We start from the raw sequence: 14,139 nt of genomic DNA, 5'->3' as shown, positions 1-14,139 counted from the left end.
GTGCCTTCTCCTTCGCAGCTTTCTCAGCACTTATTTTGTTGCCTGTTGCAATGAATGACTCTCTAATTGCCTTTAGGGTTAACGCACACATGCATGGAAACGCATTATTCGTCTGCAGGGTACAGCCTCGTATGTGCAGCTGTCGAGTTTTCATTTCTGGCTTATTGTCTCCAACTAGCTCCATAGCAGAAGTGGTTCTTCGCTTGTAATGTGGAGGAAATGGGTGAACAGCCTCTCTAATTACACTTCACCCACTGACACTAATTTACATACAAACACAATCGCACTCCAAACCAAACCTTCATTATCTCTGGATTCCATTCTGTAGGGCATGATATTTTGGCTGCTTTATTTCATTCAGGCTCTGTTTCTCACCAGCACTGCTTAGTCATTACTCTGTGAGCCACAAATAGGGACTCTTCCAACAATACTATGAACCAAGAATGTGTAAATTTCCAAAATTAAGTAAACGGTAAGAGGAGAAAGTCTGCTTTTTCAGTGCTCTTCGTTCACTTTACGTATTATACAATGTGTGTGTTCACATGTAGCTGCATCGTCACCCTCCGTGAGTCGCTCTCTGCAACGCCACATTTGTGTGACTCTCTTTAGGTTGCTACACTCTCTTTACACAGCCCCACTTCTCAGACACACACCACATGGACGCACACTAAATAAGCTCTTTTGTAAGGCCATTACAATGTGAATGAGGGGCCCACCAGCTCCACTGAGATTTGTGTGAGTAAGAGCGTGTCAGTGCAAATGGGTTAGGGAGATTGATGAACTAGTAGGGAGTGAAAAGGGGAACACCTAATCAAGTTAAAAACACTGTGATTGACAAGTTGTGGCTGGTTGATTGACATTCTGCAGAAGTACGCTTAAAGTGGGTAAACGTGCATGAATGAGTCTGTTAAAATTCTCCTACCAGGTCATAGCATGTCAAAAACAAACTCCAATTACCTTTGTTTTAGCTTTGTTTTTAAATATTCATCTATTTGGATATTTTGAACAGTGGAGATAAGAAATGTATTTTTCTGTCCATTCCACTGATTCACACCTCTTATGAGGACATTTGTTTTCGCCCTGGCTACAGTTTAAGTGTTGCTCCTTTTCCTTTTTTTTTAATCCTTGAGTACTACAACTTGTGCAGGGAGCGAGAGGGAATCAGTAAGGCGCGCCATTAACCTGCACCGGTGCGTATCGGTGTGTGACATCCCTCATCCAACTAACACCAACTAACGGGCCGTGAGCTTTTACCGGGCCCGTGATCGCTGATGCCCGAGAAAAAGGCTGTTTGTGTCAATCAAACCGAGCCCCCTCCCTTTCCTTCGCCTCCATCTCCCACCCTCCCTTCCTCTCTATCTCGATCGCCTCCACTTGTGTAGGCGCTCTTAAACCAGCGCGTTTACGCGCGACAGTCAGTTGCTAACGGGCAGCCCGATGTCGACGCTCCTCCGCCTAATCTCTACCTTAATAAGCTGAGATATAAACGGACAAGTAGGCATAGCCGGGGAGGGGAGAAGACAGCGGGGGAGACAGGAGTAAGAGAAAGCGAAGAATGATGAAAGGGGGGAGGAGAGCGGATCATTCCGGCTGGCCGCCCCTGCTGCTCTAGTGGAGGGTAGGAAGAGAGGGGAGATGGCACAAAGCCTCAGCATCCAAAACACACGGGAGCGGTGCGCCACCGAGACCGGATCCCTGTACTCACCCGAAGCAGCATCACACTCAGCGTTCTTCCGTCTCGCCTCTTCCCGTACGGCAGCGCCTCAGCCTCGGTCAGAGGTAAGTGTAGCGAGCCGGCTGCTTGTTCTTAACATAAACTTCAGCGACAGGGAGCTGGTAGGAAAAAGTCTGTGGAATATCCAGCTGTTAGTTTGAGTTCATTTGTCTGCCGCGGGGACGTTGGTGCTGCGAGTCAACCTCTTTTATTTTGTAATTCTTTAAGTGGAGATCGGACAGAATAGTAGACAACATTTGATTTATTTAATGTTAGAAATGCACGTCACTACAGGAAAGAGTAGCAATATTTAGGCTAAACACATTTAATATTAATAATAATTATAATAATTTATCAAACACCAAAATGTCAAAACACAGTTAAGTTTTAAGTCTTTATTTTCCAATTGAAATTTGAATTTTAAAATTACCCCAAACTTTTTGGGGCAATTTCACCCAATACATGAACTGTATGCGGCGCAGACCAATATTCTGTTCGTACATATTCAATGCCTTAGAAAACCACTGTGAGTTATCAAAATTTCAAGCGAAAACTTTCACGTCAAGTGTCTCTCTTGGTCCCCTTCCAGCGCCCCCACGTGGCTCCTAATAGTCAGACACATACCTACAGTAACAGGTCTCACATGCAGCTGGATAAAGATAGATGTACTTTATCGATCCCGAGAGGGCAATTGTTGTGTAACGGGAGCAGGATAAAACAGATTGCAAAAATATATACAAATCAAAAAAGTTGAATTAAAAAAAAAAAAAAACTGAAAAATTACTTGTCCATAAAAATCTCTGAGCACCAGTTTGAACTGACTAACCCTAAGACTGGCATGTCCGATGTGTTTAACCTCTTGATGAAACTAAACACCATATGGTTCAGCTCAGATAGGATGAGACAACAAATAATACAACTTAATTCTTTGTCCTGGCATAGCTGTGAAGAAAGCCGCTAAAATGTCTTTTCCTCTGTTTCACTTTATGCTGTCAAATTCAAGGAGTATGACTGGAGTCCCCCCTTTGTGACCTTCTCCCTGCACGTTTTCACTAAAGGCAAAGTCTAGGAGAGAAGGATAGAGAACGTGAGGAAAGACTATTGATATTCAAACAGACAGAAGGAGAGAAGAGTGGTGTAGAGAGACAGAACTGGGGGTGTGGAGAGAAACGAGAGAGAAAGAGATGCTGTGGAATCTTTTCTTCTCCCTGGCTCCCGGCACATACATTAAGATGCTAATCCTGGTCTTTTTTGTCTCTTTCTATAATTCATTGCATTTTGTTCCTCTCTCTGCGCTTTTTCCTCTGTCTCTCTTGTTCTTGCACTTTCTCTCGCTCTTCATTTCCTCTGTACTGTCATGGGCTCCCCCCAGATTAGTGCTCCTGGCAAAAGGATTCCAACTCTAATTTTGTGGTATTTCACATGATTAGGTTCAGAAATAGGACAGAGGTGCACCGAGTTTGGCACAATTAGAGGAATTCTCTGTAGAGCTTTACGGGACTGATTAGTTGAGCTCCCATCCACGTCCCCACACCGCCATATTAACACACAACCAGCTGTTGTTTATTTGTGAGGATTGACTTTTACGTTGTGTTTGTGCTTTTAACTGTGATGTCACTTTGTGTGTGTTTGTGTGTGTGTGTGTGCCAGAGATTGGCTAAGCCCCAAGGATGCAAGTTGTTTTCAATCAGTTCTGTAGTTACCAGCTGTGCCCTCACATTCCCCAGGGTGGCACAGCCTAGGTACACACACACCCGCTGGCATTCACGCGGAGAACTAATGCATACCATTCAACCTTGCCCAACAAATTCACTCTTTCTTCTTTTCTCCTTGTCCCCTCTCTCTGCAGATATTAATCATCACTCGCTCCGTCTGTGCGTGTGATTCCTTTGTGAGGATCTGAAGGAGAGTACCTCGACCATATTTCCCCATTCGAGACCTTTGCTCCCCGACATCCGGCACAGCTCCCTTCTTCACCTGCCATGGTGACATGACACACCCCTGAGTGGCTTTGCTCCTGTCTCACACTCATAGACAATCTCTTGGGTTCCTCAAACCCCCAAAGTCCTGCGCACGCGCTCTCTCGGCTACAGATAACTAAAAAAGACATCTCTTCCTCCTACACGCAACACCTCCCCAGTTCGCAATGACAGTGGCTGTGCGATTCCGTCGCCACTTACGTAGGCTCCTGCTCTTACTGGCTTCTTGCTGTCTCCTCTCCCTCCTACTCTCTGCCTATTTTCTCTTTACAAACTCATCGCCTTCCATGCAACTTGGACAATCTGCCGAGCCTGCTTGCTCCCAACCGCTCTCCATGTCCCCGTACCGCCAGCTCCCCTACCCATACCCTCCCAACCCCCCTCACACACATGTTCACACTGACCCGGTTGTGCTGGTGCTGGTGGAGTCCCAGTACTCCCAGCTGGGTCAGGACATTGTGGCTATACTGGAGTCAGCACATTTCCAGTTCCGCATGGAGATCGCCTCAGGAAAGGGCGACCTTCCACCGCTGACAGAAAAGGGCCGCGGACGATATTCGCTCATAATTTATGAGAACCTTTTGAAGTATGCACATGCAGATACGTGGAACAGGCAGCTGTTGCACCAGTACTGTACCGAGTTCAGAGTTGGCATCATAGGTTTCTACCGCTCCACTGAGAACTCCCCGTCTATCCTCAAACTGCGAGGCCTACCGCTAGTATTAAGGACCAATCAGGCGCTTTGGGACTGCTGTGTGGTGTCGAGCTCACCTCTCCTTCACCTGACCAAACCTGGCACGGATCGAGGGGCTTTACCTGGGGAGGACTGGACCTCATTCTCCTCTAATCACTCCACATACCAGGCTGTGCTGCATGCACGGGCTAAGGAAGGACCGGGGGCAGGCAGCGGAGATAATCCGGGGCCTGGCTTCAGTCTAGGCCTCCAGGCCACAGTTGTACAGGACATGGGACTCTATGACGGGGTGAGGAGAGTGCTCTTTGGCCAGGGACTGGGCTACTGGCTCCACAGACTCATCCTAGTGGATGCCATTTCCTACCTCACAGATAGGAAACTTACTTTGGGTCTGGATCGGCACATACTGGTGGATATAGATGACATTTTTGTGGGAAAAGAAGGGACGCGCATGAACACCAAGGATGTGAAGGTACGTGGGTTGATGGGTGTATAATAATGTGAGTTAGGGACTGAGAGGATGAATTCAGTCTGTCTGGTCAAGAGTGTTAGATAAGATTTTTCATTCTGGTATCAACTTCTAAAACAGTAATTGATGCAAGTGCAGATAAAGTTGCAGTGTAAGTCAGCTCAGTAAAAGAGTAGCAGTTCCGGGGCATTTTAACTCAGGCATGGGTGCATCAAGGAGATATTTGGAATAGCTTTAGTGTGTGTTCAATGCCTCTGTGTGTTTGTGTATATGTGTTGGGGCGCAACGAGTGGGTATCCTCGAATGGAGGTTTAGCCAGAAGAGGCCATTTAAGGGAACAAAGATGTGGTGTGAAAGAGGCAAAGGGGAGGGGTGAGAGAGAAAAAGAGTGGTAGTGAATGAGCCAGTGAAAAGATGAATGGCACTTATTCCTCTTTTCCCACGTTCCTCCTCTTAGGGAAACTAAAGGAGAGTCAGCCATGCAGCCCGCCTCTCAAGACAACTATTGTTTCCACACACACGCTTGCATGAGCAAACACAGCGTATACACACCGAAGTGCACCTCCACACATGTGTACATACAGAAATACAGTATTTGCAAACACTTAAAAATCCTGATTTCTGCAGGAATGTAATATTTATGAGTGAAAAAAGCATTTCAAGTATGCTGGAGGGGAGATAAAACTCCTCAGCAGGAGGATATTGTTTGAATTCTACGGTCTCATTCTCCCTCTGCGTCCTGACTCGGATACGTTCGGGGGAAATAAATAGTATTTTGGCGGGTTTGCAGGTGCAGGAGTGTGCGTTTGTGTACAAATGTGAGTGGGGAGTTACGGAGGTGTCTGCTCGTCTCACTGCAGTCACAAGATGTACATGATAGGAGGAGTGTGTGTGTTAGTTTGTTTGTTTTTTTGAATCCTGAGGATTTGAATGTCACTTTCACCTGTCCTGTCAGACGCTTGCAAAAAAAAAATAAAAAAATGAACCGCCTGTCCGTGGCGGAAAGTTGGGCCGGAGAAGAGAGGAATGGGAAGGCTGAAAAAAAAAAAAAAAACAGGAAAGCAGTGGGTGATGAAGTGGAGAGAAATTCCATCCTTGAATATAAAAAAATGCTTGCATCCAAAATGGATAAAAGAGTGCATAGGCACCCACACACACACACACACACACACACACACATGCGGCGTGCACATTCCCCTGCACATACACGTTCACAAAATGAGCACACAAGCGCTCTCTAGTTGGGAGTTTTCATTTTAAGTCCGCCTGACTCTTCAGCTTTGTAGCATAAATATACATGAGGATGAACCAGTGCCATAACAGAAGGGCAGGGAGAAGGGAGTGGAGGAAGAGGGGAAGAGGGGAAGAGGGGGAGATAGACAGAGGGTCAGAAAAAGAGGGAGCGATGCCATTTCAAACGCTCACACTTCTTCCTAATTTCTACTCTTCTCTCTCCTTCAGGATAGTTCACAGAGAGGCTGGGGGGGGGGGGGGGGGGGTTGTTGGAGAGAGAAAGGGAGGAGGAGTATGGAGCCGAGGGGAAGAGCTAGGAGCTAACTATGCGATTTCAGAGAAACAAAATGCTGAAGGGAAATGAAGGAGCTGAAGGGAGGAGGCGGGAGGAGCAGGAACATCGTTCTTTTTAGGAGCCCTCCTCTCAGAGATGGAAAGCCTCAGGTATAGTCGCCAGATTAAGCAAAGGCTTGTTTTAGGTGCTAAGTGTGCGCGGAGAAGTAAATCCCATACACTTATAGTCATGTGATCAAACGATTTATCCGACTCGTTTTTCTTAATGACACAATGAAGAAGGGAGCAGCGTACCCCGCTGGTTAGTATTCAGACGGGCTCATGAAAGGAAGTCTTTTCCTTCAAGCGAAATGTCACTGCTTGAAAAGCCGATGAAAGGATGACTCATATTAGTTGACCACACGTCAAATATACATCTAGCTCGGGGGTGAAGGCGACGGCTGAAAAGATGTCTCTTCATTTCATTAAAAAGATGAGTGCTCGTGGAATTCAGGGAATTATTTAATCATGAAAGCAAGATGTTTGCACACAGATATTGAGGTCGTGTGAAATTGCTCGGATCTGGTGATAGCTTTATGGAGCTTTATTTCCCTATAAGCAAATAGCAGTTACAAGGCCACACTATGACCAAAGATATCTCAATGAATAACGAAGGGGGTGTTATTGACCAATTAGTGGAACAAGGTGTTTGCAGTGCCAGTATTAGAAATCCCCGCTTGCCGCTCTATAGCCAACATTCAGTCTCTATTCTCCCCGAGAGAAGAGGAGAGAGGGGTGAGACAGAAGGACAGAGAGAGAGAAAGAGAGAGAGAGAGGCCAATTAAAATGCCACCCTCCCTCTCTCTACACTCTTCATTAGTCTCACCCCACGAGTTCATCTGGTGACAAACAATACCTACACCCCCTTCTGTCCGCGCACACACTCGCACACGCAGCTGTATATTTCCTCTATTAAAATGATTCACAGGGAGGCACCCCACCGATGACATTTCTCAAAATGAGGGATGATGCCAGTCAAAAACTCCCATCAATGGTACTCGTGCCAGCGCTTGTGTTTTTTTTTTTAAATCCGTGCATGTAGGATTTCTGCTCCTCTCTCCCTCGGAGTGGTCGTTAGGAAGGTGTCAGATCCTCATCTTCAGATCCCTCTTTATCACCTCCACCTTTCTCCTCCTCCACCACCACCTCCGCTCGTCTTCCTCCTCACTCACGGCTCGCCTGAGTCATTGATCACTATCTCCGACCTATTTGTATTCCTCCCTAAACCTCGCTCTCAACTCGCTCTCGTTCTTTTCCGCCCCCAAGGTGTTTTTCTGCAGCGGTGTCATCTAAGTTTAGACGACACACACGCATGTAGACACTCATCCTGGACGTGGACTCGGAAGCCCGCACACACGCGATCTTTGAACACACTCGCTTGAACTGGATGTTTTGGCTTGTTGGGGTATACAAAGGCATGAAATGATTTCCTCTCTTACCTCATATCATCCCAGAACTTTCTGTGGTGTGTACAAACAACTCTCCTTGCATGGGCGCATTTTAGAGTGTCAAATGATGGGCTGTCATCATGTCAGATTAAACCTGCTGCGTTTTATGATGTGGCGGTCTCCATCGTGTCTCCCGAAAAGGAATTTTCAAAGACACAGCGGGGCAGTTTTTGCCATTTTAATTATTTTGTATAATTTGACAGGCCATAAGTGATAATTTTCCTTTAAGACTAAAGCTTGTTTCATAGAAGGTTGTATGCTACATAGTGCTGCTTCGCACCTAGGGACATATGCCTGAAAAGAACACAAAGTCTAGCAAGAATGCAACATCTAGGCCATTGAACCTCAATTAGCAGCCTGTGGGACGCATCCGGCCCGCAGAAGCCAAATGTCTGTCCCGTGTATTGTCATAATATAATAATGTGCAACATGTATAATAAAATGGGCATTGCTTTGCTGTGGTTTGGCCGCGACCCACACCGTACACTTGACCATCGACCTACTGGTGTTACAATACATGGCGTGCTGCAGCTGTATATGCTCCTTAACTAGCTCAGCTTCCTGTCAACTAATCAATATCTGTGAGTCGCCGCCGTGGCCTGCACGAAAAAACACAAAGACGAACAGGAAACCAGCCAGTTTAGATCTGACTGGATGGATCAGTTTAGTTTTCTTGTACCAGAACACGCCGATGATAAGCCGACTTGCTTGATATGCTGCAGACCGTAGTGTTGTGTTGAAAGCAGCACTTCAACACTATGTATGCTCCCAGTTTTAATGCCAGCTACTTCAGAAGGATTGCCTCAGACCATCGCTGTCTTTCTCTCACTGATTGATGAGTGAAAGGCCAATTATTTTGAACCTTTTGTGAGTCTTATTGTGGTATAATGATAATTACAACAGCAATAACAATACTAATAATTTCATTTGTATTTACGGCATTTTACACTCCAAATGCTGCAGAGCTTAATTAAAAGAACAAATGGATGCAAAGAGAGAACAGAAACTGCGAAAAGGGCAGCACTAAACTATAAATAATAAACAGAGGCAGTGAAATATTACAAAAATAAAAACAAATTAAACTGTTTGCTGCAGAAATGCAAAAAACACTAACTGGTATTAGGCTCATGTTTTAAAAGTGTCTTCCAGTCTCTGTCTTTGCAGTCGCTTGGCTCCTCTAGAGGTGAATGTGGTTGTAGATAGCTGTCTCTGTGGAATAGCTGTCTCTTAGGACATTTTACTGATGGACACACTGTTCAACAATCAGCTTTTGTTGTTATTGATGTTATGGAGAGGTATGTCAGAAAAGCTGACATAGTTATCTTTGCCTCAGGGTCCTCCTGCCACTCGATGCAGGGCTGTTGTTTGTCACTGGTCAGAACTTGGTCCACACGCTGGTATTTACGTCATGAAAACAGCAGTTTTGAAGTGTGCAGTTTCCTTCCTGGTTTGATGATTAAAACAGGCTTTGTGAACCCCAGACCTATTATTTTTATTATTATTATTATTATTACAAATAACAATTACTGTATGTTACTATTACTACTAATAATAATAATGATAGTAGTAGCAGCAAAAGCTGCATCTCCACATAAAACAAATGTTATTCACACAGTGGGGGAAAAAAACTGGATGTTTGGGCCCTTGGCTCGGCATGCTTCACAATTTTCGGCCCGTGGATAAACTTAACTAGGGGACCCTGATCTAAGTGTTTTGCTCTAACCTAAAATTGAAACCAAAACAAAAAATGCCTTTTGCACAAATTAGTACTGTTCAGATTACGATGAAGGTTTTTGGCTTGCCGGTCTGTAATTTACCGCACAGTCCTATTTAGAGTTAATCTTTAGCCCTAATTAAATATGATAGATATTTACAGCTTAAGTCAATCAAACTAAGCTCTTTTCCTATCCGTTTACTACTTTGCCAAAAGCAGTTACATAAGCAACGAAGAAAGACACCAACAATGGACGAAGGATTAAAAAATTGTTGGAGAGACAGAGACGTTTTTGTTTCATTTGGCGGGTTGAATGCAGGCACCCTCAGCAAGGATGTTCTTAGGCATTATCCTCCTATTATTTTATTTTATTTTATTTATTTTTAATGACAGCCTTGCAGGTGGGAAAGTGAAAAACGAGACAATATATGATATGTATGATTCCAGAGAAGAACAGGATAATCCTTTCAGCATGATGCATTCCGACATCTGTTCGCATTCATCCACCTGATCAGGATAAGTGAAATTATCACAGCTAGCCCTGCAGGGAACAAGAAGTTTTACAGCTATGCTATTAAATAGGAAAGTGTTTGCATATTAAGGGTTTTCATTAGTTTTTTTTTTGTTTTTTTTTCAGAGAAGGAGCTCATCAAAGTGCCATTGTAAAGTGTACACCAAAGAGAAATCATTTGTCAACGAAAAATATCTTAATTACTTGTTTTGTTTAATTCTTTTCTTTTTTTTTTTTGTCTGTGCTCTTGCTTTTAGTCTAAATAACTTGAAGAATATGGCCGTGTGCCGTGCATTTTCTTCCACAAAATTAGGCAAGTTTTGCAGCCACAGCAATCACTGTAGCTCACAATTCTTGTGGCGCTGCCAAGTAGAATTTAGCGCAAGCATAGCGATGCCAAAGCAATCACAAGTACCTTGGAAACGTGAATCTAAGTGAATAAATGATTCTGCTCCGATATAATAAACCACGCTGACTTGAATCTGACAAGTGAGACTGGAACTGAGACAGAGAAAGGACGAGTTAGCAAAAGCAAGACTGACATTAACTGGTAAGATGCTCTTTCTGCTCATCAAAAAGAGATGCCTGACCCAGTTAAATTTGCTGGTCTAGTGTTCACGTTACATGCACAAATGTACGCAAGACACAGAGCACTTGTGTAGATAAATTGGGAACTTTGACCTGCTTTTACACAGGAATCAAACCCCATAGATGCTTTTTTCCCCTCAGCTGGCTTTCAAATCTGTTTCCGCATAAAATCCTGCAATTTTTATAATTACTTTTATTGTTTTAGATCTCCCAGCTTGGCTTAAGGCTGTGAGATGAAAAGAAATGGGGGAGAAAAAAAAAAAAAAAAAAACAGTGCAAAGGCGAGAGTGACAGAATGGGGATATGGAGAAGAGGTGGTTGGTGTAAAGGGTTTCTGAAAGGCAGTGAATGCCAGCTGTCCAGATGCCTGTCTCCCATCTGTTTGAACCCCAACATCTAGCTGGCACCTCTTCCATTGCTTACTACACACACATGCAAGTGCGCACAAACACACGCGTGCTGTCACTGTCACGTACACACAAACAAACTGGCATTGCTTCTGACGCTAGCCGTGTTAGAGAGCTGTGGGCTTGGGCAAAGAAATGAGGGCTATCACTAACGACTAATCCTGGTGTGTGTTTACCTTCATCACAAGGATTGTCAAGATCTCTCATTGGCTACATGGTCCCACCTCCTGGTAATCCAAATCACTCCTTCTTTCTTATGAAGTAGCTCTTATGGACCATTTTATAGCCATTCTCAGCGTTGAGCTCAGTATCCACTGGAAAGACTGAGTCTGTATTGCTCAGAGCTCCCCATTCTCCCCGATCTGCTGCTGTTACCGTCAGAAAAACAGCAGGAGGGAACTCTGTCCCTCAGAGCCAAACGTTTTTTGCATCAGATCCTCAGTGTGAGTGTTTCTGTCCCAGAAGTGCTGGCCATTGTAACTATAATCGTGTCTGCTCATCATACAGTAGTTCTTCTATAAGCACCCTTACCTTGCAGGGCTGCGCAATTCTCCCGAGATCACACAAAAATCCATCTCGCCTCCCTTCAAGTGTGTGACTGATCCACAGATTACTACAGACGTCTGTTAGGTGTGATTATGGTCACTCCTAAGAGCGCATAATTTTCCTCACAAAGATGGCTAGAATCAACCAAAGGTTGACTTTTCAGATGGTTGTCTAAAAACATTTAGCCAGACGCTGTTACATAAATAATTAAAAAAAGACATAAACAGTGGATGAGAGATTTAAAAATGAGTGCAAACAAAAGGAGAAAAGTAGATTTAGTAGTTTTTTTCAAGTGGCACACAGACATTTCATACATGCACCCCTGATAAGGAAAGTCTTAAGGTCCTAATGGATTTTTTTGAATTAGAAAGTTGCAGGTGGGAAAGAAGAGAAAGCTTCTAAAAGTAAGATTTCTGAGGATGACACTCTGGCCTAGCTAAGAGGCAGCAAACTGTGCCGTTGCTGTTGTTGTTGTTGTGGTTGCAGTGTTCTGATGTGGTTATCTTTTGAAAGTTTTGCTGATAATCTGCAGGTTTGACTACTTTCTTTATTGCCTGCAACACTAAACCAACCTTCCCCCGCTGTGTGGAGAATCACTGCAAATGGCATATACACTGAGTCACCAAAATAAAATGCAGGGAGGTTAGGCCGCCAACGTGCTTGTCGTATATCCAGATACCTTGAAAAGCTCTTCAGCCCATACCTTTCTGACATCAGTCTAGTGCAGTTTGTGTGAGGGCATTTCTGTAATTTCCAAACGCAATGATCCAACATTCATGTCCATTGTCAGCCGTGGGAGGTGAAAAAGGAACTAGTCATTGACCTTCACTCTCGGCTCTTTTTATTTATTTTCTGTGAAATGTAGCTTTAAATTATTTGAAAACCACTCGAGAAGTCAAATGCGGTTGATCTCAGTCTACCTCAGTGAGAAATATGTTGCATGTGAAAGTTTCACAATCGGTGCTGCGGTTAGTGTTTCTCGTTAGCTAGTTCTCAGATGTGTACAATTTGAGAGTTGGCTGCTGAACAACGGCCTCTTATAAGACGATAAATTACCATGTTCCATTGTCCTTGTCAAAACATCCATGCCGGTTTTTAAATTTCCCACAACATACTGTATCTCCTCAGGGAAGTTATTTTCAGGAGCTGGCATTTAAAAACCATCCATGAAAGCAGCAATGGGAAGAGTTTCTTTTTCTTGTTCCTGCCCACAATGCCATTACTGCACGCAGAAAAACAGCCGACCATAACCAAAATTTTCTGATTTTGCAAAAGCAGCTGTTTGGTTGTTTGTGGCTGCAAGTCTGACACCACAAACCTTTCCTATGTGGCTCCTCAGTTTTCTGCTCTGGCTGTTACGTAGCAGAATACAAATGAGATGTTTAAACTAATATACTACACACTTGGACACACACCTACGCTGACTCTCGCAGATACCAACGCGCACGTTAATAATGCATTTCGACCAGGTGCATCGGGGAGTGTATATCGAGTTACAATGCAAAGCGCTCAGCTACAAACTTAATTTAATTCTTAAGTCTTTGTTTCCACACATTTGCCTGCGTGTGCATGTGTGTGTAAGATGTAGAGGATGTCATAGCAGAGGAGACAGGGGATCAGATTAGGGAACTGTGCACATCTGTCAGCATGTGGCCATCTTCAGCGTCATTAGATTAGAGATAATAAAGACACTCCATGCATGTGTCTGTGTATTTGTTAGTTTGGGAGCCACACACACACTCAGGAGGAGAGAGGGTGAAAAGAGAGAGGGGGAGGGAGGGAGAGGGAGACTGCCTGGAACCAATTCCTTGCCCTGACTTCAGCTGCTCAGGTCTCGTAAATCAGCAAAGGTTCCTGGGGATCGATTAAAAGCAGCATGCCAAAGATTGGTAGTTGAGATGTCGTAAGTAGCCCAACGGCAAGGCCCATCAGGCTGAAATATAAAGAGAATTAAAAGAGTTTTCTAAATAAACCAAATATTTGTGGCCGCAAACAGTGACAAGTGCAACTATAGCTGGAAGATTGGGATCGGAGGGTGCAAGAGAACAAGAAAAGGGGGGAGAGTTATAGAAGGAGAGAGAGCGATCCTTCCTCCATGCTGCTTCAGCCTTCCTTTCAAATTAGAACAGCCCTGTCTCCTGAGAATGTGACATTTTCACGACGCAAGCGAGAGAGAGAGAGAGAGATGGAGGTTCAGAGAAGGGTTGGGGGAGTGGAAGACAAATGGGGAAGGCAGGGGGGGGAGGCGACTGCAGGTTCTCAGAAGCAGAAAGATGGAAGAATAGAGCGAAAACCAGAAAGAGAGGAGGCAGCCACAGACAAGGGGCCGGGTGAGGGAGGATGGGGGGGGGGCTCAGGGTTTCACTTGGTAGTGTTAGGGATGGATGGAGAGAGTGATGAGAAGGAAGGAGTGTGTGTGCGTGTGGAGGAGGGGGGGTTATTAGTCCACCCTCCAGAGGCTACTAATGCACTGACCTTCATTAACTCGCATTACCGTCGGTGT

The 14,139-nt window shown here is 44.5% G+C and overlaps 1 protein-coding gene across 4 annotated transcripts in view; it reads left to right on the top strand.

Moving 5' to 3' along the window:
• The first annotated feature begins 1,589 nt into the window (after nucleotides 1-1,589).
• Nucleotides 1,590-14,139, top strand: part of ndst3 (N-deacetylase/N-sulfotransferase (heparan glucosaminyl) 3) — a 45,075-nt gene continuing 32,525 nt past the window's right edge. For 3 of the 4 annotated variants that reach the window (XM_084559424.1, XM_084559425.1, XM_084559422.1), the window contains exons 1-2: nucleotides 1,590-1,779; nucleotides 3,564-4,859. In XM_084559424.1, the coding sequence (XP_084415550.1) occupies nucleotides 3,861-4,859 (999 nt within the window). In that variant the 5' untranslated portion in view covers nucleotides 1,590-1,779; nucleotides 3,564-3,860. Of the gene's footprint in view, nucleotides 1,780-3,159; nucleotides 4,860-14,139 lie in introns of those variants that run through there. The other variant, XM_084559423.1, reaches the window with a different exon arrangement.

This window comes from Chelon labrosus (assembly GCF_963514085.1).
Source record: "Chelon labrosus genome assembly, chromosome: 2".
NCBI lineage: Eukaryota > Metazoa > Chordata > Actinopteri > Mugiliformes > Mugilidae > Chelon > Chelon labrosus.
This window is presented reverse-complemented; position numbering and strand designations above follow the sequence as displayed.